Source organism: Cydia amplana, chromosome 2 (assembly GCF_948474715.1).
Source record: "Cydia amplana chromosome 2, ilCydAmpl1.1, whole genome shotgun sequence".
In the NCBI taxonomy this organism is placed as follows: Eukaryota; Metazoa; Arthropoda; class Insecta; order Lepidoptera; family Tortricidae; genus Cydia; species Cydia amplana.
In genome coordinates, this window is record NC_086070.1 from 15,793,624 (window position 1) to 15,818,468 (window position 24,845).

At 38.3% G+C, this 24,845-nt stretch overlaps 1 protein-coding gene across 2 annotated transcripts in view; it reads left to right on the forward strand.

Annotated features, from left to right (window-relative positions):
• Positions 1–24,845, forward strand: part of LOC134658396 (insulin gene enhancer protein ISL-1) — a 63,373-nt gene that overhangs the window by 38,075 nt on the left and 453 nt on the right. The window contains exons 3-8 of one of the 2 annotated variants that reach the window (XM_063514091.1): positions 15,349–15,479; positions 16,945–17,012; positions 17,345–17,444; positions 23,178–23,295; positions 23,992–24,154; positions 24,536–24,736. In XM_063514091.1, coding sequence (XP_063370161.1) covers positions 15,349–15,479; positions 16,945–17,012; positions 17,345–17,444; positions 23,178–23,295; positions 23,992–24,154; positions 24,536–24,736 — 781 coding nt within the window. Of the gene's footprint in view, positions 1–15,348; positions 15,480–16,944; positions 17,013–17,344; positions 17,445–23,177; positions 23,296–23,991; positions 24,158–24,535; positions 24,737–24,845 lie in introns of both variants that reach the window. The other variant, XM_063514083.1, reaches the window with a different exon arrangement.

Consider the following 24,845-nt stretch of genomic DNA (forward strand, 5'->3'; position numbering starts at 1 on the left):
GCCTGTGTGCCCATGCTGACGCTAGCTCTGAGCTTAGGTCTCTCACCATAGATCCCACATCCTACATCATTGCCTTTCTTGGAACCATCCGTATACCAATTGAGGCTTCCCTCTTTCTCCTCTTTATTAAGTAAGCACTTAATCTGAGGAATCGTTTGTTTAATAGCTGAACCTGGGGACAGCGGCGGAAACATGATGTAGAAATGCTTAGGACATCCAAATTTAATCCGGCAGTGCCGAAAACTAAGTGATGCCGACACAGCCTCCATTCACTTAACAAAAATTTGGAATACATTAAAACTTAAATGTCTAAACTTATTTTTCCTTCTATAAGATGACTTGAGATTAGGGATGTGACAAAAACACTGGTAAAATATGTTAGAGTCTGTGCGGAAAGAGAAGAGTCGTGGAATGCATGGGGCCCAATACATTCCACGACTCTTCCCTTTCCGAACATACTCTATTTTGACGACATATTCGATAAGAGATAAATGCAAGATATAAGACATGTATGTAGTACTTAGAACATTTAAAATTTAGAATCATAATAAAATGAAGTACCTAAAACAGTTTAAAGCCTATATAATAAAATAAAAATAAAAAAGCCTTTATTATTCCAAAATCTTACATAGCATTATTTCTTGCTAACTAGCATGCATTTTTAAAATAGTTTTAAAATTGATAGTGTTCTAAAATATTATTATTATTCTTTTCGGTAGGTTCTCCAAACACCAGTGCATTAACGAAATTATTCGTCGTGCACTGGTGTCTGCGAATATGCCCTGTGTCTTAGAGCCCCAAGGCTTAAGCAGGACCGACGGAAAAAGACCAGACGGTCTGACGCTGGTCCCATGGGAGCGAGGACGCAGCCTCATTTGGGACGCGACGTGCGTAAGCACATTTGCCCCTTCCCATCTCAGCTACACGGTGCACAAAGCTGGAGCTGCTGCCGAAAACGCCGCCAAACTAAAACGGGTTAAATACTCAAATCTGGAGCCGACCTTCGATTTTGTACCAGTAGCCATAGAAACCTTGGTGTGCTGATGCTAAAAAATTCATAAGAAAGTTAGGTCAACGCCTACGAGAGAAAAGCGGCGACCCCAGGTCCGGCGCATTTTTAATCCAGCGTATCTCGCTAGCGGTACAAAGAGGGAACGCCAGCAGCGTACTAGATACATTCAGCCGGGTACCTATGGCCTAAATGCATACAATACCATTAATTTTTATATTTACCTAAGTATATTAAGTTTGTAAATTTCTGTACCTAACAAATAACCTTTTATTTCTTTTTTAATAACTTATTATTTTTATTTACGTTCGCGTAGTTATATTATTATTCCATTGTTTAGAAATTGTCCATTTAATTAAGAAAATATTGATTTTACAGTAAGAATATAATGTCATTAAATTTGAACACATTGTTTAGGTGTGGACCCCTCGGCGGGTAAAGGCCTCGTCCAGGCATTTCCAACTGTCTCTATATCGGATGCTATTTCTGTCCAATCTTCCCCGGCAATCTCTACGATCTCGTCTTTCCATCTCCCTTTTGGTCTTCCAGCCAGCCTATTATGGATAGCTTTATCCATCTTTATCCACGTGATAAAATAACTGTCACTGTTTAACACCGTGGGAAAGAAAGTGACGGACACCGTTTTATCACGCTGTCACGTAGACAAGAACGACCATCATATCCGTACTGGTCTGCGGTCTCCGTCTGGCCCTTTCCATGTGGTATATACGACTTATAATTGTTCAGTTTCTTTTTGAAAGCAAAGTGAAGCGTAACCCCAAATTGAATGAGCGGTGATTTCCCGGCCGCCCCCGTAACTTCCGACCCGCTATTAGCGTAACCTGATTCCGCCATCTTGGGTTACAGGCCGGGAATTAGCTATTTACAGGAGCGAAATGTTTGGACTGGTGCATCGGTTTTAGATGAAACTTCAGGCTTGTTAATAGTTAGTCAATTATTAAAAATACATACCTAATGAGAACCGATTCAACCGATTACTAATTTCTACCGACATAATAAAACACAAAGCATAAAAACCTCTTTTTGTTTACCTACTTATTTCTGAAAGTTCTTATTTGTGGTTTTCTGTGGGTTAATTAGGGCGAGCGAAGCGAGCCCTATCACTATTCGACAAACTATGCATTCTTGTGGTACACTTTACGGAAAAACTATCGCACTTATAGGTTTGAAATTTAACATAGTAATTTAAATTCATGTCTAGATGTGTTATCAAACATAAAAATATCATTTTATAAACCTAAAAAAATAAAATAAAGGAAAAACACTTTGTATTACTACTAGCGCCATCTGTTAGAAAAATTATGAATTAAAATTCGTGCTAATGTACTATGTGCTAACAACGATGAATACAAAATAGGGTTAAAATTTTAGATTCTGACTTTTCTGACCCATCTCGACCGCTCGGTTTGATTCCCAATTTAGCAATTAAGTTTCTCTGAATACTGGAACATTCAATCTTGCTGTATATTCACTGCGGAGGTCAATTTACTCGCATGTTTTGTGACGCCGATGAACTGATCAGTCATGTTGTGTTAGCAAACTTAAATCGGGTATTTTCAGTTCGAGAAACAGTTTTAGTGTTACTATTGCTTGGAACTGCCAAAATTATAAATAAAGATAAGCATATTAGGCCGTGATTTAGGGCCGATACAGACGGACTACAACCCGACTGCAACTTGTATGGAAACTGCACGCCGACTGCACGCCAATTGCAACGTCGGCGTGCAGTTCAACAAAATGACCCAGAACCCTGGCAGTACCTAGTGGAACTCAGGTTTGGTGCAACATAGGCACACGCTGTTTTAGTAATTCGACACGTCTTGATGAGCACTTGGGAGAGCAGTACGATAGAGCTGATGCTGAACCCTGGCTGTACCTAGCGGAACTCAAGTTCGGTGCAACATATACACACACTGGGTTGGACATCCGACTCGTCATGATGATCACTTGGTAGAGCAGTACACAAGATAGCTGATGCTGAACCCTGGCAGTACCGAGTGGAGCTCGGGTTTAATACAACATATGCACACGCTGTTTTGGTCATCCGACTCGTCTTGATGAGCACTTAGGAGAGTAGTACCCAAGATAGAGCTGATGCTAAACCTAGTAGAACTCAGGTTTGGTGTAACATAGATACACGCTGTTTTAGACATCCGACTCGTCAGAATGAGCACTTGGGAGAGCAGTACCCAAGATAGAGCTGATGCTGAACCCTGGCAGTACCTATTGGAACTCAGGTTTGGTGCAACATAGGCAAACGCTGTTTTGGTCATCCGACTTGTTTTTTTGAGCACTTGGGAGATACCCATAATAGAGCTGTAGCTGAACCGGGCAGTATTTAGTGGAACTCAGGTTTGTCGCAATATAGGCACACGATGTTTTGGTTATCTCACTCGTCTTGATGAGCACTTAGGAGAGTAGTACCCAAGATAGAGCTGATGCTTCAGGGTTCACCCTGGCAGTACCTAGTGCAGCTCGAGTTTGGTGCAACATAGGCACACGCTGTTTTGGACATCCGACTCGTCATGATGATCACTTGGTAGGGTAGTACCCAAGGTAGCTGATGCTGAACTCTGGCAGTACCTAGTGGAGCTCGGGTTTTATACAATATAGGCACAATCTCTCACGATAGAGCTGTTTCGATACTCACGATAGAGCTGTAGCTGAACCCTGGCAGTATTTAGTGGAACTCACGTTTGTTGCAACATAGGTACACGCTGTTTTGGACATCTCACTCGTCTTGATGAGCACGTAAGAGAGCAAATTATACGTAAGTTTATCTGCGGAGCAGCATGATTACCGCCAGTAGGTGTCCAGACGGGATAGTTTTACGCTCAATTGTGTGGTGTGGACGCATAAATAAATTCAAGGACATTGGCTCGCTGACCAACATTATATAGGAAGGCTTCCTTGCAAAAAGTACTGGGCGACCGTGTACGATGTAGTAAGCGCTAATGAAATTGTATATTACGTGTGGATGATATTGGCAATTTGATTTTGTCGTCTGCACATGTTTCTAATGGACAATTAGAAGCGCGGAAGCGCTGGTGGCCTAGCGGTAAGAGCGTGCGACTTGCAATCCGGAGGTCGCTGGTTCGAACCCCGGCTCGTACCAATGAGTTTTTCGGAACTTATGTACGAAATATCATTTGATATTTACCAGTCGCTTTTCGGTGAAGGAAAACATCGTGAGGAAACCGGACTAATCCCAATGCGGGCCTAGTTTACCCTCTGGGTTGGAAGGTCAGATGGCAGTCGCTTTCGTAAAACTAGTGCCCACGCCAATTACTGGGATTAGTTGCCAAGCGGACCCCAGGCTCCCATGAGCCGTGGCAAAATGCCGGGACAACGCGAGGAAGATGATGACAGGTTTCTAATGGACAAAGTAAAAGTTGTAACAGACAGGCGTACCGGACAGCGCCCGGGGTCCAAATAGTAGGTAAGTATATTTCTATTTGCTCTCACTTATCGATCGAACATGGAACAAGACTCAAACTGGATCAAAGTCGCGGTCCGGTACGTTTAGGTAGAAAAACTCCGCGAGCCCTTACAAAGCTCTGCTTTTTGCTAGTAGATTAGTTAACAGTTAATTTGTATGAGGTGCCCAAGGTGCCTAGCCAAGGTAACAATCTCTTGCGCTACGATACCTAACTAAACGCTTTGAGTCTCTCTATCACTCTTCCATATTAGTGCGACAGTGACATTTGCGTTTCGTTCGCGATAACGTAAACGATTGGCATGTTGGCTACACACCCAGGTGTAAAAATATAATAGGTACGTACTAAAGTGGATCCTAAGAATTCTTAAAGGAATAGAAACTGTTCTCAATACATTATCTCAGAAATCAAAATTTCGAAAACAAGTTTCCTTCGATAAATGCAAAATTATGTTTACCAATATCTCGTATAGGTCCTAAATACCTACCTACCTCATGAATAACCCTTGTTCATAGCGAGCGGAAACATTTGTTTACTCTCCGGACCATCCCCGCCAGTGACGGACTCGGATAAACAACGGAAACATACTCATTTACAATCAATATTATTTATGGTTTACCGATCAAGTACATCCTGTCAATTTTGTAATTGCTTGTTAATGATTGATTGGATGAAAAAATAAACAAATAAATCCGGTGAATGAAAGAGTTACCAATCTAAGTTAACGTTTTTTGTGATTTTAGGAAAATGGTTTTAGAGTAATGTTTTAATATTTAAGTGGGTAGATACACTAAGAGCCGATGGTTTATTACGAAACCGACTGGTTGAAACTGTTGAAAGGGTCATTTTGTGACTGGGTCATTATATGCGATAATGCGATGACCCGAACCCAAAGAACGTTTTGCAATTTAGCCACTTGATTAAAATCAATCATAAATTTTATGATTAATAATATGAGGATATATCTGGATTGTTAATTGCTTATATATGACACCGTAAGATTGTGAACCCGTTAGTTTACTAGCAAAAAGCAGAGCTTTGTAAGGGCTCGCGGAGTTTTTCTACCTAAACGTACCGGACCGCGACTTTGATCCAGTTTGAGTCTTGTTCCATGTTCGATCGATAAGTGAGAGCAAATAGAAATATACTTACCTACTATTTGGACCCCGGGCGCTGTCCGGTACGCCTGTCTGTTACAACTTTTACTTTGTCCATTAGAAACCTGTCATCATCTTCCTCGCGTTGTCCCGGCATTTTGCCACGGCTCATGGGAGCCTGGGGTCCGCTTGGCAACTAATCCCAGTAATTGGCGTGGGCACTAGTTTTACGAAAGCGACTGCCATCTGACCTTCCAACCCAGAGGGTAAACTAGGCCCGCATTGGGATTAGTCCGGTTTCCTCACGATGTTTTCCTTCACCGAAAAGCGACTGGTAAATATCAAATGATATTTCGTACATAAGTTCCGAAAAACTCATTGGTACGAGCCGGGGTTCGAACCAGCGACCTCCGGATTGCAAGTCGCACGCTCTTACCGCTAGGCCACCAGCGCTTCCGCGCTTCTAATTGTCCATTAGAAACATGTGCAGACGACAAAATCAAATTGCCAATATCATCCACACGTAATATACAATTTCATTAGCGCTTACTACATCGTACACGGTCGCCCAGTACTTTTTGCAAGGAAGCCTTCCTATATAATGTTGGTCAGCGAGCCAATGTCCTTGAATTTATTTATGCGTCCACACCACACAATTGAGCGTAAAACTATCCCGTCTGGACACCTACTGGCGGTAATCATGCTGCTCCGCAGATAAACTTACGTATAATTTGCTCTCTTACGTGCTCATCAAGACGAGTGAGATGTCCAAAACAGCGTGTACCTATGTTGCAACAAACGTGAGTTCCACTAAATACTGCCAGGGTTCAGCTACAGCTCTATCGTGAGTATCGAAACAGCTCTATCGTGAGAGATTGTGCCTATATTGTATAAAACCCGAGCTCCACTAGGTACTGCCAGAGTTCAGCATCAGCTACCTTGGGTACTACCCTACCAAGTGATCATCATGACGAGTCGGATGTCCAAAACAGCGTGTGCCTATGTTGCACCAAACTCGAGCTGCACTAGGTACTGCCAGGGTGAACCCTGAAGCATCAGCTCTATCTTGGGTACTACTCTCCTAAGTGCTCATCAAGACGAGTGAGATAACCAAAACATCGTGTGCCTATATTGCGACAAACCTGAGTTCCACTAAATACTGCCCGGTTCAGCTACAGCTCTATTATGGGTATCTCCCAAGTGCTCAAAAAAACAAGTCGGATGACCAAAACAGCGTTTGCCTATGTTGCACCAAACCTGAGTTCCAATAGGTACTGCCAGGGTTCAGCATCAGCTCTATCTTGGGTACTGCTCTCCCAAGTGCTCATTCTGACGAGTCGGATGTCTAAAACAGCGTGTATCTATGTTACACCAAACCTGAGTTCTACTAGGTTTAGCATCAGCTCTATCTTGGGTACTACTCTCCTAAGTGCTCATCAAGACGAGTCGGATGACCAAAACAGCGTGTGCATATGTTGTATTAAACCCGAGCTCCACTCGGTACTGCCAGGGTTCAGCATCAGCTATCTTGTGTACTGCTCTACCAAGTGATCATCATGACGAGTCGGATGTCCAACCCAGTGTGTGTATATGTTGCACCGAACTTGAGTTCCGCTAGGTACAGCCAGGGTTCAGCATCAGCTCTATCGTACTGCTCTCCCAAGTGCTCATCAAGACGTGTCGAATTACTAAAACAGCGTGTGCCTATGTTGCACCAAACCTGAGTTCCACTAGGTACTGCCAGGGTTCTGGGTCATTTTGTTGAACTGCACGCCGACGTTGCAATTGGCGTGCAGTCGGCGTGCAGTTTCCATACAAGTTGCAGTCGGGTTGTAGTCCGTCTGTATCGGCCCTAAATCACGGCCTAATATGCTTATCTTTATTTATAATTTTGGCAGTTCCAAGCAATAGTAACACTAAAACTGTTTCTCGAACTGAAAATACCCGATTTAAGTTTGCTAACACAACATGACTGATCAGTTCATCGGCGTCACAAAACATGCGAGTAAATTGACCTCCGCAGTGAATATACAGCAAGATTGAATGTTCCAGTATTCAGAGAAACTTAATTGCTAAATTGGGAATCAAACCGAGCGGTCGAGATGGGTCAGAAAAGTCAGAATCTAAAATTTTAACCCTATTTTGTATTCATCGTTGTTAGCACATAGTACATTAGCACGAATTTTAATTCATAATTTTTCTAACAGATGGCGCTAGTAGTAATACAAAGTGTTTTTCCTTTATTTTATTTTTTTAGGTTTATAAAATGATATTTTTATGTTTGATAACACATCTAGACATGAATTTAAATTACTATGTTAAATTTCAAACCTATAAGTGCGATAGTTTTTCCGTAAAGTGTACCACAAGAATGCATAGTTTGTCGAATAGTGATAGGGCTCGCTTCGCTCGCCCTAATAATCTAACGTAGGTTAGGTTAGGTTAGATTATAATCTCCCTACCGTCACTTTATAATGTAACTAGCGAGATTATAATATGACGAGTGTTTACAACTTTACGGTGACATATACCCAAATGAGAAAAGTTATAGATGACTGATTCGATGTCACGTACTTACCTGGTCACCGTTGTTGTAGGTACGCAATTTAGGATACAACTTATAATTACTCAAATATCGGTACTTATAGGTAGTAAGTAGAGTGACACGCAGCTTTGTAAACCAAAACATTACAACTTATTTACAGAAAATATATGAGATAAAAAAAACGTAATCGAAAACCCGCTTATCCGGCCGGTGTAAACGGGAACAAACATACCATAGACATATCAGGTTCCCGCCGCCCGCCGTGCTGTCAAACTGACGTTTGTTTTGGCGCCAAAATACATAATGCTCAGTCAAACCTCGTTTGTTTTCTCTTCGGCACATCAGAGTATAGACTACAAATATTATTCTACCGTCGTGAAATTCATTTCTGAATTTATGCGTGAAATTTCAACACTTATTTCGTGGTAACAAGGTCGAGATATTCGTAAAGTCCTAATACCATAGACAATATTGGGTTGTTGGTGTGTAATTCTATATTTTACCCGCGAGAGATGGAAGGGTGAAAAGATAAACATTAGCGGTTATTTTAGTGAATTCAACTTTGGTGTGGAGTAAAAAGAGGCGCCGGCGGTCTGATTGACGGACTGTTGGTTCGATCCGTTTTGGCGACTTTCGTTGTGTAAACAAAAGCTTCATTTAAGCTTTTATCGCAAACAGGAATCTTAGACATAATTTTATTTTGCTAAACCCTTACCTTATCTTTATTACACTCTAGGTTAAATTGAAAATTATACTAGGTACTTCAATACACATAGAGTTGATAACGTAATGGACCCTATAATGGACGTGGAACCGGTAATGGGATATAAAACCACAAATCCTCTAAAATAAGTATGTAAAAGTAGTTTATAAACACTGGCAATATTTTACCATAAATAAGAGTCATAGAGCTGTTTAAGTTTGACTTTTTATTAATTTCGGTTAATTTTTAAGAAATTGGCGCCAACCCAAAAGTTGTCGTGTCACTGGAAAAAATAACCAGTAAGAATTCTTAACAACTTCGCTAAGAGAGGTGAGTTCATATATTAAATTGTAATTTATTATTACTTGGTGTAAACTAGAATGTGTTTTGTTAATTGCATTTACCATGAGATAAGGTATACAACACATTATGTTGTGACTCTAGAGATGTATAAAAAATAGTGGTATTTTGCCCAATCCCATTATAGGAGCTGTAAAACTGCATACCTCCTATGATGGGATAATTTACATAATGATGCTTGCCATGGCGTAATTTCATGTTTAAACAATACAGAAGTATAATGTAGTTACTCGTACGAACTATGTCAGGAGGTCTTCTCGGACTTCGGATAAATTAATATCGTTTTTACAAAATTTTATTTAACTTGCCCTGTTAGTTTGTATACAGGGTGGATTTTCTTTTTGGGTCAGTGAGGGCAGCTACCAGATCCCGTGCTGCGACGAGAAAACGGTCTTAGAAAACCTTCCCTCGATTTCAAATTAATGAAGATTGGCTTTTACAGATTTTGGAAAAAACATACAGGGTGCGAGAAAAAGGTAATTTTTGACAATCTTTTTTTTGATGCCAATCGATCCCATTCCTATTGAGGATCAAAAGCTTGTATGGAACTAAAAAAAAATTCCGGCTAGAAAAGCCACAAATCGAGGAAAACTTTTCCCAAACAATTTGTATGAAAATCAAAACTTTTATTTTTCACATGCTATTTTTCTATGCCAATTGATTCCATTTTTATCTAGTATCAATAGTTTCTTTGGGGTCAATTTACGATAATGTACTAAAAAGCCACAAATTAATAAAAACTTTACATTTACTATGGAGAAAATGTGAAATTTAATTTTGACCCCAAAAAAACTATTGATACTGGATAGGAATGGAATCGATTGGCATACAAAAATAGCATGTGAAAAATATAAGTTTTCATTTTCATACATATTGTATGGGAAATGTTTTCCTCGATTTGTGGCTTTTCTAGCCGGAATTTTATTTTGTTCCATACAAACTTTTGATCCTCAATAGGAATGGGATCGATTGGCATAAAAAAAAAAGTTTGTCAAAAATTACCTTTTCCTCGCACCCTGTATGATTTTTCCAAAATCTGTAAAAGCCAATCTTCATTAATTTGAAATCGAGGGAAGGTCTTCTAAGACCGTTTTCTCGTAGCAGCACGGGATCTGGTAGCTGCCCTCACTGACCCAAAAAGAAAATCCACCCTGTATTAGTTAGTGTGGTTCAAATCTTGGAAATGGCATTTGAGCCACTTTCGGATTTCCGATTGAGTTGAAATTTTGGATACGTATGCAAATCGGATGACAATGCAATCGGGTGACAAAAATGACTAATAACTAGTTTTTTGCCAAAAACTTATTCCCTATTCCAATATCCTATACTGATAGGGTATGCCCATTATAGGGGGCCCATTACTGGATCCACGTCCATTACCGGGGTTCCATTACTGGAGCTTTGGTGTCCATGACTGGAGAAAAAAAACATACTTTTAATTTATTAATTATGTGGAAACTAACTGCAGTATCTTTGATACAACACGCCTGAAACATGAAAGAAGGATAGGATATTCATCTTTTAACAAGCTAAGCGGTAGAACTTTTACATGTATCAGGGAAATATCACAAATACTCCAAATTTCCTCTTAAATGTCCCATGACTGGTGCCGTTACTATACCTATTTTATTAAATGATGTTGCAAATCAAAATAAATATACATTTTGATGTCAAAATGTTATCTGAATGACATCATATCATATCAAGTTAGAATTGTCCTCCTGTATTTTTAAGACGCCATTCGCGTTTACAGTTTAGTTCTAGGGAAACGTTGAAATAATACAATAAATAACCTATATTATACCAGCCTACGAGTAGCTATCTAGTATTATTCTAGTAGCTATTGATCACACTGTGTGTGGTCACATTTCGCAGCTGCGTCTCACACGGTACACATCATCTTTTGACATTTGACAGAACTGTACACACAGTATGAAAGTATTATATTTCATTCGTTTTAAACATATGATTATTATTTTTATTATCATATATGACCAGATGTTAATGTTGTAATAAGTCATCGGTGTACCTATAAATAACCAGGCACTGTTTTGAAGTAGACTAACACGCGTTTCAGACTACACTATTTCTCGGATAGGGTGGTGTAACTAGTCCCTGGGTCATTCTCTCATTTCGTGCAAATCGGTGAGATTCTCTCGATTTGTAATTTTTCTTTTAAATGGTAAACTTTTGAGTTTCGTCAATTTGTGGATTCATTTATTAACATTTTTCTGCTAAAGGCACCTTTGTAACGTTATTACTTTTCATTTAATAAGGCTACTGGTAATGAACTACGCGCTGGTAATGAATTCGGCCGAGATGGTAATTTTATCAGTGGACGGTAATGAAACAAACTTATGAAATCGAACATAAAAAACTGCATTTCAAGAAAATTAACACCAATTAAAATCAACAATATTAAAAACATGTGTCTTAAGCACTGCGGAGATGATCAAACCGACTTGAGATACACTTGGGGTTGACAATCTCAACTTATAATGTTCAAGCTAGATGGTACATTTACCATTTACTTATCATCATTATAAGTCGAGATTGTCAACCCCAAGTGTTTGTTAAGTCGGTTTGATCATCTGCGCACCATATCACATAAAACATAGTTTTCAAATTTTCAAAAATTAGCATAGACAAAATATATTTAAATCATTCGCGTTTTGTACCTATGTAATTTTTTTCTCTCATTCTCTCATCTCATTCAAACAAACTTGATAAGTTAAGCCGTTTATGAGTTATCGCTAAAAGTTTTCCCTTCTTATTTTATTTAAAAGCCTGGCAACCCTTATTTGTGACCGGATTTTCGCAAGCAACCCTACAACCATATAGTAGTGACCGGAAAAAGATAGGCAACCTAGTTGATTTATATTGTACAAGTTGTATACTTTCCATTGGAACTTATTTCGTTTGTCAGACAGATCGGTGAAATTTGAAGAAAAAATTTTTTTTTCAAAAAATAATTAAAAATAGTCTTGACCATATTTCTTTAAGCAACCCTATTTATTTATGTTCAGGAACATATTTTCTTTCATAATATGTAAGTTTCATACGTCAGACATATCGGTGAAGGTCGACCATCTTAGACTACAAAGGCTCCCCGGTTGGGCTCCCCTATTATCATATACATTTTTAAATGTTTATAACAACGTAATATTTATAATAACTAAGCCTCTTTCCATTAAATGCACTGCCTCGAATATATTATCATTACCTTCTTAAGTCATTCATTACCTTCCCCAGTAAAATTGGAAGGAAAAGAAGTGAATGAAACCGATATGAATGAAGTTTTGGAAGTTTTTGTCGCCTACATCAGTTGGCATCAGACCTTAATTTTGCAGAATAAACCATCTGAAAGGCGACACTAAAACACTTCATTACGTATAATTGTAATAATGTACACTTGCTACTTACTGTATAAATCACGCGATGGCGATGAAGACTAACGAGAACCACACTCCTTCCCGACCCGAGAGATCGTATATATTTTCGCTAACAGCGGCACACGGTCGTCCACTACGAGATCACACGGCCAACTGACTGACGAACAATGTGTTGCATCGGCGGTAGGCGCTATATACCCTCGCTATATAGCAAAATATAGCTAATCTATTTCTCACGTCGGTAATGAAGAAATTACTTGAACCATACACTTATAAGGCTGTATAGTTTTTATTATTTATTTCTAGCTTCTAATATTATACGATTTAAAACATAACTAAATAAGTCATTTATTGAACAAACAACGAATTTTCTATTAGTAGTATCTTAAGGTTAAAATGTAGGTCAAAGTTATATCTTCACGCGTTACATGTAGAGATGAATGAAAAAATTGGGTGTTAATTGTACATATAAAGAAAATACATACCTTTTTAGAATTGTTCATTGGAGAGACATATACTTTAGGCCCTATGTTACAACCTTGCATTAACAGATATTTGAAAACGCCACCACATTTTTGGTAAATTTCCGAAAACACCGATTTGCACGAAATGCGAGAACGACCCCCCTAAGTACACCAGGGAGTACCGGGGGGTAGGTAAGGTCAGGTAGAGGCAGGTTACTCCAGATACATGGGGCCCGAGAAATAGTAGTGTAAAACACGTTTTAAGGGGGAAGGGAAGGGGGTCTACCTCTGCCAGACTGCCACTATATGTATAGGGAGGTTGTATGTTCCTAAATTACAGTTTATTGTGTGTAGTTTATAAATGGTTGTTGTCAGTTATACCACCAGGCGGTCTACCAGTCGCGCGCGAGAACGCAAGTCATGCCAGACCGCCTGAAATACCTGTATTGGGCTTTGCGCGTCACGTTTAACGTTTAACCATATTATGCCTTGTTTGTATTCTATTGCAGAAATTCATCCTACATTACAGTTAAATAAGTATAAACGAAGTTACGCTCTCATTTTAAAACGATATGCTGAAACAACATGAATCTTGGCATGAACAATATATCTAAGTATGTCCGATATTAGTTTATGTTGCTAAAAATTAAATTTACGCCTAACTACGATTGTAAGGTATGCCGGTGCTGGCTAATGTTTTTGTGACTATTAAATATAAATTTGTTTTTTTTTTCAATTTCGTGAAACCTACAAAGCGAAAAGATCCAATAGCGAATACAGAAACGTGAATATAATGCCGCACCCTGGTCCTATTTATACGGAAGCGTTTGGAACTCTTTCGTACTTGCTTTTGCTTTTGTCCTGAAATTCGTCACTCGCTAGGGTTGTCAGAATGTTAGAGTTTAATTAAAAGTTACCATCAGGCGATTCGTCTGCTCGTTTGCCTCCTATATCATAAAAAAGTACCTTTTTTATAAATATTTCTTTTTAATCTTAAGGTAATCAAATATAAGTAAAAATACAAAAAATCTATAAATAATTCCAATAAAACTTAACCTACACTAAGCCTAAAATAACCCACCCTGCATCGTACCTGGCTCAAAGGTCCCCATAATGCCTGCAGCATTCCCCCGCTGAACTGCTATGGAGACCTGTTGAACCAAGTACGACCCAGAGCGAGGATCACCACCTCTCTCCCGCAAACGCCGGCCTATTTCCCTTAAGGTTATGCAGATAATACGTAGGTAGGTACCTAGCTACTCACATCTAAAATAAAAATAATAGTCTAAATATTAAATATGGAATAAAAAAATAAATGCGTACATAAATCGATTAATTTTCTACGTCAACGTTACTTATGCGACATGAACTCGCTAATACCTAGAATGTTTAACGGAATAAAGAAGTACGAAGTACCAATTCCTGATGTAACTATAATAATATCTATTCCATTAGGAAACTATAACTATTAACGGCTTCACGGTTAACAACTCCAATATTTAAATATGAATATTTTTCTTCAAACCTACCCCCTCATCGGCAACCCTAGCGAGCAATGCTTTTAGCCAGATTGGGGCGGCCTCATCCGCTAAGTGCCGGTCAATAACCTCGCTCAAAATGTGCTTAGGGGTTTGGGGTTCCGTAGCTGACGAGAATTTACAATGGGGTTCCTTATTTTGATGTAAACCTCTTGTGGGGTATGAAAACGGCGCGTTTTGTGCTGTGTGAGATCGATGGCAGTAAACGTAAATGCTGGCTCTACTTGTAGATATGTAGGAACCTATCTAGACTTATTTTTGGTACAGTTGCCATCAGATATATCGGAGCGGCCAAGGGGCTCAAAAATATCTGAACAAGCACTTTAACGTTTGTAACGTTTAGAGGATTCCTTCAGATATTTGTGTGCACCTTGGCCTCTTTGATATATCTGATGGCGACTTTACTGTGAGAAGCAAAAGTAGCCAACACGGTTGAAGAATTGAAAATTGTATGCGAATTGAAGAATAAAATAAATAAAGTTTTATTTTCAGGCATCACGTACAGTAGATATATAGTACACCCATATCCCATACCCAGAATAAAGCTTGTGCCATGCTTGTGCTTGTGCTTGTTACATATAACAAACACTGTTTTCTGCATCGCAACTTCTATTGTTGATTTTACACCTACCACCCTATGTATAAACAACAATATGTTAAATTAGAAACTGGTCTTACTATTTTTAATATAAAAACGAAGTAAATTATAACTCTACTTCTTCTATTTACAATAATTAAGGTAAGAAAGTCATTATTAACACAATGTTGTCTTTGTCTCGCAGGTTATTCGGTACAAAGTGCGACAAGTGCGGGTCGTCTTTTAGCAAGAACGACTTCGTAATGCGAGCCAAGACGAAAATCTACCACATCGACTGCTTTCGCTGTTGCGCCTGCGCGAGGCAACTAATACCTGGTCAGTATTAATAATATAGCAACCTCTGCTAGCCACTTCTTCTGCGTAGAAGTACTTAAAAGTGAATTCCCTTCTCATACCTAGTCATAGTTTTTCAAGACTTCCTGTTTTGCCCTTAAGTTGCGGGCAAGATGGATTAATGTCCTAACTTTATCTCCGGGGTTGAGCAAGGCAAATTGGTAATTAATTTAATGGGATTTTGCTTGTTGATCTTGTCCGTCGCTCCTCTATTCTCCCAATAATCATAATAACCATATTAACATTAAGTACAGCGAGCTGCAAAAGTGCAAGGTGAGAACACCGTAGGTAAATTATCACTGATCAGCAAAAATCGACCATTATGTCACAATGTCGATGGATGATTCGAAATTAAAAAGGAAAATCATTGATTTTGGGTGATGAAAGGTTTTTCCCTTCAGCATAGCCCATATACTAGTACAACCCCATGCAGACGATATAAAATGCAAGTATAATCACTAGCTACATATGTATGTAGTTTGAATTTCCGAAATAGTATTTTATACAATCGTGATATAATGGAGAGCTTTTCAGTCGAGTACCGTGTTTAGGCAACGAAGCTTGCTGAGTTGCCTAAGTAAAGGTACGAGATTGAAAAGCTTGATTATACATATCACTATTGTATACAATACTTTTTCTACGAGTCAACAAAAAAATACTTAAAACTAGTAGAAGAATCATATATGTAAGTAAAAAAACCAAAAGTATACAGCTAAGATGCTCGAGCAGCCGCGATACCTTTATACTCGTACGCGACCCGGCCCCCGCGCCCCGCGCCCCGCGCCCCCTGGTACTTGCTCCGCGCTTTCGATTGGTCAATTTCATTATAGTTGACTAAACTGTATCGAAATGAATATTATAGTTGACTAAACGGTATCGAAATGAATATAGTTGACTAAACTGTATAGAAATAAATATTATAGTTGAGTTGGGGTCCCATAGTGAAAAAAGTATGCGATTTCACTTTGGTATACGAAGTCTTAATTCAAGCATTGCAGTCGTCGAGTAGAAAAAAGGTATTTCGAAACTGTTCAGGCCTAATGGCTCCTCTACACGATGGGCCAACGCCGGCCACTCCAAGGGACGCAGCCATGCGGCAGAATGAGATAGCAATATCACTTGCTCCCTCTAACGCATAAATGCGTCCCTTGTAGTGGCCGGCGTTGGCCCATCGTGTAGAGGAGCCATAATAGGTTAGTGGTCAACCAAAAAGTCTATATGAGAGTGTATGTGTTTTGGTCAGATAAAGCATCGTATACAATTTCCCAGCAACGTTATGGTATTATAACTCAGCGGAAAATTACACAGTTTTTTTGGGAAAATTTTGATCTCTATTTTATTCCGCCCAGAATGAAGAGCTCTTCAAAGCACCTTCAACCATTTATCCTAAATCTAAAAAGAAAATTTTCGACAGCAAAATAAAAATCGGAACTTATTATTATTGCAGGAGACGAATTCGCGTTGAGAGAAGGCGGTGCTTTATATTGTAGAGAAGACCACGATGTTTTAGAAAAGGTACGTATGTGGTAAGCCATTCACTTTTATATCTTTTAACATTTATCAAACATCAAACATCAACATTTATTCAGCAAATTGGCCACAAGGCCCAAGGGCACTTTTACACGTCAACATGGAATTTGCATACTTACAGCAAAAAAACACATCAACAATTATAAAATACAACTAAGCCGCAAATATCAAATCAAACTAAAGTTTTACATAGAGATGTATAAAGTCTCTAAATGTCGAATTATGGTTTTCTACCTAGATATATTTCTTATAAGGGTAACAAGAATAAGATGCTTATTAGGCACTAGGAGCATAACTAAAGAAGTGACTCCTTCCAGACTGCCAACACGAGCAGCGGCAGCGGCGCCGAGAGCAACAACAACACCACCCTTAGCAACAACAACTCACACCATCCGCACGAATTGGGCTCTATGTCTGGTGAGTAAGACTCATATTACCATAACACAAGCATTGCACATTGTTGAGCAACAACAATCCCACCCTTAGCAACAACAACTCATATGAGTTGGGCTCTATGTCCGGTTGCCGGTTTATATTGAATTATATACCACTGGCCAAAAACAGCAACCACACCAACCACACCAAAAACAATACCATATATTATACACACAAATTGCGTTGTATGTCCGGGTGTAAAAAAAAATCCTTAAAATGAACAAATTGAAAAAGTTCAATACGAAATTCTGAAAGTTTAAAAATGGTAATCCCAAAACAATATTCAGCGAGAGCGGAAGTAAAAAAATTCGGAATAACGATTTAGCCATTCTAGTTAAAATTAGGCAAAATTAAAAAAAAAAAAGAATTCTTAATTTACGACTATGTTACACACATTTTTTATATCTCGTTAAAAACCCCCACAATTTAAGTAGTACTTCGAAACCATTCCCTACAAAATACTTTACTTACTTTATCCAGCTTCAAAGTTATTTTTTTTTTTTCAATAAGCCTCATATAACCGCAATAAAGGAATTGTATAGAAATTAGTTTTTTGGAGTGTCGCGGGGATAGTTATCGGTACACGAGTAATTAGACAGTTATCGCGCGGTTTGGTGATACAACAGATTTGTAACGTAGGGTTGACACTAGCGTTGTGAGTCATTCCAACTTGCAAAATAAAATAAAATATCAGGTCAGGTATAGGACTTTGTTGTCCGTCCGTCTATCTGTCAACACCCTTTATCTCGGGAAAGCTTTGAAATCGAGTATCAAGTTGAAATTAAAACCATAATATAGATTCTCAGGTCTACTTGAAGCTGTAAAAAAAATCAAACTGCTATGTTAACGTAAAAAAAGTTACGGCCGTTTATGCCACAAAAAACGTTTACATATTTCGACACTCTCAAGGGAATCAAAATTTATAGGGTGCTGCCCGGACCCGTCGACCTAGAACTATGAAATTTAGCAAGTAACATCGTCTTCCACTGCAAGTCTTCAACTATAAGTTTGTAAAAAAATAAATACAAAAAAATAAAATAAAATATTCAAAATATCAAAATAAAAAAGTTGGGCGAGTCTGACTCGCACTTGGCCGGTTTTTTTAGTAAAGACAACTTTATAGTACGGTACGACTATGAGGCGTATTCTGATTGTAGGTATGTAAAATGTATAATAACCGAATGTGCCTATATAAGTATCTACATACTTACTTGAAATACAGGTACGAGTATATATTTATTTTTGTTTCGTGAAAGTACCTAACTAAATGTTTTATTACTTTTCTAGAGTATGTACCTATAAATGATTCATAAGTTTCATAACAAATGCTTTGAATATTAATAAAGTATCTAATTATAAAGTGCTCTATAATTAATGTTCTAAGAGTATCGAAATTTTTCGCAACTGTTGACGTAAACGATTTTGAAACATTTAGTGGCAGCCCTAGCTAAAGTGGCTATCGATATCGATGGCGCAGTGATTGGTGTATCACGATTACACGCGCCGACAAACGCACGCCGCGCTTTCATCTTGCCGACGCTGGTTCCCACAGTTGGCCTTCTACATCAAATACCTAGTAATATTACAAAAACCACATTATTAATTATTGTGATACCTATGCCCTATGCCCACAGTAGCTATCGGCATGATTGAAATGTTAGGAGTCAATTTTCGGGACTATTTACAGGAGTTTATCACACCGCTAAATCCGAAATTATATAATATTTTGTTGTAACAGATACCAGTTTCGGATAATGTAGCGATACCTATAGTATAATGAAGATCCTATCTGCAAACCAAATTCCATCTAAATCGGTTCAGCGGTTAAACTGTGAAGAGGGTTACCTCTTACGCGTTAGTCTGTTAAGACTCACATGACAGAGAGTTAACGCGTAATTTCTATTGCAAAGTTTACGTCGTAATGTAATGTAAATAATTGACTAGCATACGGCCGCTTTCATTCCTAACGTTCCCTACAGTAGAGTACCTGGTAATAAAACACACAAGGCTCTACATTTTAGAAGTTAATTTGGCTTGACTTCATCTAACTTTACATGACAAGATAATATGAAGGAACACTTTATTACTTACCTTGTTCATAGATGAAATAGCCTCAATAATTATTATGATGACGATATAAATTCCATTTCACACGTCCACGCAGTATTAACGCCTCGTGTTTGACACGTGTGAGGGGTACTTTAGGTGCTTACCTCCATACTTGGAGGATATAATCAAACGGAGACGCCATGTCTGTAATTTTCTGTACAAAACAGTCTGCCGATTTTTGCGGGGGAGGGGAACGTCAAATGTATGCGTAACGTAAAAATAGCCATGTCAGATAAACGTCAGTCCATACATTGTGTATGACCGTTGGCCGCCTATTTTCGACAGAGGGGAAAGCCTGTTAATGGCTACTCCGTTTAGTTGTATCCTCCAAGCCTCCATATGCATATGGACATCGTATACATAATTAAACAGACTGGAGCCTTATTTTCTATGAATTTGACGTATGAAAATGGCATTCAAATAGTGATGGTTTCGCAAGCCTACTTGCACTGGAGGACCATATGTGAGTGGTTGGAACGGGGATATTCTTATTGAACTGAAATTATATTCAGCCCCACCTAGACTGTGCAACTGTGCATTAGGCATAGGCAGATTCCGTAGATTATAATTTATAATGCATCCAGCTGCCAAGTGGTACTGGGTCTCGGAGGTTAAAAACTATGAAAAATAAGTATGTACAAAATACAAAACGGCACTTATTATAGAATTGAAATTCTTCCCTTCGGTATAATCTTAGATTTACTTATCTTCTCATTGTTTGTGCTCAGATATTATTATCGGTTGGTGGTATCTATCGAATCAGACGTATGTAGACGAGATTATAACATATCTGTTTCACATTAAAAATAATAAACAAATACAGGTACCGTATCACATGTCTAGACTCTCGCCCGTGTCGATGAAAGATTTATCTAGATTTTTTCAACCTGACCTATTTTATTTATAGTTTTATACTTTTACTTAGCTGTAAGAGAGACACAAGCTTATGTTTAACATCGAGTATGAAAAAGATGGGTGGAATGCGAAAGTTAACCAAAAATAACAAATTTCTTCATAGGTATTTATAGAAATAAATTACGTCAAAATAAGAGACCGTTGAAGGGGTACATATCGATAACAGGATTGTCGATGTTTTTATTTTGTCAAGCACTAACAACATGACATTTGTGATAGAAACATCTCTACGCCTCTAATAAGTTAATAACTCTTTTAGACATTCGGGCTTCGGAATAGTCGCCTAGGGCAAAGACAGACGTCCAGTCATAAATCTAAATATCTAGTCAAGCAGATCTTGTTAGTAGAAAAAGGCGACAAATTTGAAAATAAAGGCGCGAAGGGATATCGTCCCATAGAAAATTTGAATTTCGCGCCTTTTTTTTCTGTCAAGATTTTTCTTGACCAGCTATAATTATCTAGATCGATTATTGGGTCATTCATTAGTCTATAAGTAATCAGGATTCATCTTCAGATGATATCTTATCAAACCTATGCATGTAAGATAAGTTTTCATACAATTTCGTACAATTATTTTTGTTTTGTACATTCTGTCTGTTTTTGTGGTTAGTTTCTTGACCGTCAAACATAAAACAAAAATACTTAGACCAAAAACACTTTTTTTTTCATAAAAAACGCGGACCACAGTCCACGTGAATTAAATAATAAAACGCCTGCTTGATTTTTACCGCAAATATTAAATTGAACACTTAAAGAACTTGGCTACAATAAAAAGTTAGGGGATAAGTAACTAGATAAGAGTAGACTGGTAAACAATAATACAGTGACATATTGATTACCTTTAAACGAGCAATTCTTGCATATTTATATACATATATATATATATATTTCGGGGATCTCGGAAACGGCTCTAACGATTTGATGAAATTTGGTATATGGGGGTTTTCGGGGGCGAAAAATCGATCTAGCTAGGTCATATCTCTGGGAAAACGCTAATTTTTGAGATTTTATATGTTTTCCGAGCAAAGCTCGGTCTCCCTTACTGATAATAAACAACACTTTGACTGCATATTAGTAATCTCTCGGACACGCGCTCACAAGCCGGCGAATAATACATTTACAAAGGACTTACTGGACTTAGCCCCCGTCCGGCCAGGATTAGCGTAGGTGTGAAAGAGGCTCAACCCTTTGCTGACCCTTCAAAATTAGAATGACTTTAATTATTTAGGTGCCAATTATTGTAACTTAATCTAACAACGAATTATCCAGCTTTACATTAGCGTAGCGCTTGCAAGATCAAAATCAAACTTTGTTTACATTTGACGATGACGCTTGACTTTGACGTAAAGCGTGGTATTGCCAATTAATAAAAAACATCAAAAAATCGGGTAAAATATTAAACTTGTATTATAAGCAGCTTTAGTTATAGTCCGTCAACCAAATCTTGTCAGTAGCAATGTAAAGCAAACTGAAGTAGGGCAACACTCAAAGAGCAGTATTGCGCTAAGAAAAGCAGCAATGTACATCGAACCAAAAGATTTTTTTTTCCGCTGAGCGCGCCCTGCGTACGTCAATTCAAATTGTCACTCGCGGTTTATTGAAAAAAATTAAAACATGGACGGACAATTTAAAAGCGATGTTAAAACAATGTTAATCAAAATGATGAACAAATTTGAAGATATCAAAAACAACTCTCTATCGTAGTGCTTATATTCTATTTGTTCCCTATCTATGTCTTCTAAGTTTACTAAAATAAAATCATATCAAAATGCAGATAATTAGATAGTGCATATATTTGTTATTTACAATATAATATGCCACTTGATAATGTAAATTAGTGTACTGTTCTGGATGAATATGACATACCTGTGTATTTTTTTTGATTGGTATATATTGTACAATATACATATTAAAAATAAAACAACTGATATTTGGGTGTTTATTTAATTTAAAGGTAAATAAGATAAGGGTCACTTTTCGACTTGGTTGCGTTGTACACGTACATAAACCGCCATAGGTAAGTATTGTCTGAAGAGATACTACCTACTACGAACGCCTTATATTGGGCAAGATTTAATCCTGCAACAAACATGTATGGATTAGGTAGATATTGCGAAAGAACGGCGATATAATCAAGGCTCTTAATACTGTTTAAAAGGTTTACCTTTGTAAATAGTCACAACCGATTGCTGAAAATATTAGACATGTGGGCCTATGGACGGTTTCCAGGACACAATTTATGGTCTTGTTGGATAGATTTAGGCATACGTTTTAATTTTATTTATGCCTTTTAACCCTAAAACAAAAAAACTGAACACAATCTTAAAAGTTCGAAAGAGTTCTTCCAGTACTTGTTTGTTTGTTTCAGTAATGTTTACCATCAACGAGCATGATTGTACATTGTAGGCCCCTTAGCTTTGCTTATTCTTATTTAATGTATTGGTATTTAATGGTGACAGCAGAAATATCTCTTGAAACAGAAACGATTCAGAATGAAAACCAAATGAAAACAAATAAGGTGACGGCTGTCATTCACGATCCACATTCCACAGATAAAACACAGATGACACGCGTTTTGGAATTATTTGAACACAGTGTTGCTAACCCGCGATTTTTCAAATTTGCCGCCTTTTACTACTGACAAGATTTGATTGACGGACTTTATAACTTTTATTTCATTTGGAATTTCAGATTCTGGCAGTGAGTCAGGGTCCCACAAAAGCGGCAGGGCGCGGACTACCGCTGCAGCAGATGGAAAACCGACGAGAGTTCGCACTGTACTTAATGAAAAACAACTACATACGCTTAGGTTGGTATTCCACCTGTCCAATTTCTTGGTTCAATGTGCATTGCATCTCACTCTCTCACTAAGCAAAATGTGAGAGGCAAATACACATTGGACAAAGAAATTGGATAGGTGGAATACCACCCTTAGGTATTTATCTTGTTTTAATTTTCTATTCTATTCTAATTATATTGGTCGTGTAGTATCAGAGGGCCTACCGCGAACACCGAATTTCGCAAATTGCGGGCATCTTTCTATATCACTATAATTACGCTTTCATTGGAGTAAAAGAGAAAGATGCCCGTAATTTGCGAACATCCGTGTTCACGCTAGGCCCTCTGCTATGATAAATGTATATCGGTTCTTATGCAATTAATCAGCTTGTATACTGTCTCTGATATTTATTAATGGCGCATTACCAAACCATATATTACTTGTGCTCTTAGGAACGCATTACCAAACTAACAAACGAAACAGGCGGCCTAGCCAAGGTGACGATCGCTTGCGCTTCGCCATCGAATCGCTTTGTGTCTCTCTATCACTCTTCCATATTAGTGCGACAGTGACAGTTGCGTTTCGATCGCTACGGAGCATAAGCGATTGGCACGTTGGCTACGCGGCCAGGTAGACAGGTACTTTGTATTGTCTAACAACGCTAATCTCTCAAAACCATTTTATAACAAAAATGTACTACTGTTAATACTCGTTGATATATTTCAGAACTTGTTACGCGGCTAACCCACGCCCCGATGCTCTGATGAAGGAACAGTTAGTGGAAATGACTGGACTCAGTCCCAGAGTTATAAGAGTCTGGTTCCAGAACAAGCGTTGTAAAGATAAGAAAAAAACTATACAGTTGAAAATGCAGATGCAGCAGGAGAAGGTGGTAATTTATCCTTTGGTATACTTTTTTAATTAATAGTTTTAAAAACTTAAGTAAGCTAATAAATGTAAAAAAATCCATTAAAATTCTGTAAATGTCATTCGTCAGCATAATAATAATAACCTGGTATTCCATACTTGAAACGCCAAGAGTTGATTTATAAGCAGTAATCAATACACCCCGCTGCAAAGGTGCATATGTACTTTATGAATGGAATTCAGTCATAAAGCGAGAATGGAGTTTTGCAGCTATACACCAATTCCGTTACTTCCGTTGCAAGTGCAGAGTACTTAAATTTTTTGATAATGTCTTACACTATCACATGCGATAGGTATGTTATATTATGTATTGCCAAATTAATCAACTGTCCCTATACTGCAGGAAGGCCGCCGCATGGGGTACATGTCGATGGGCGTACCGCTCGTAGCGGGCTCGCCGGTGCGGCACGAGCCGGCGGGCAGCCTGGCGCTGGAGGTGACGGCGTATCAGCCGCCCTGGAAAGCGTTGTCGGACTTCGCACTACACGCGGACTTAGATCGCGCGCCGCATCACAGCGCGGCTTTTCAGCAGCTTGTAAACCAGGTACCTACTTTTTGTTATATTTCAAGTAGATATTATGTACTTAATATACAAATGTAAATGTATACTGATATGTGCATATGTATATGCTGCGTATTAATATAAGCGTTAT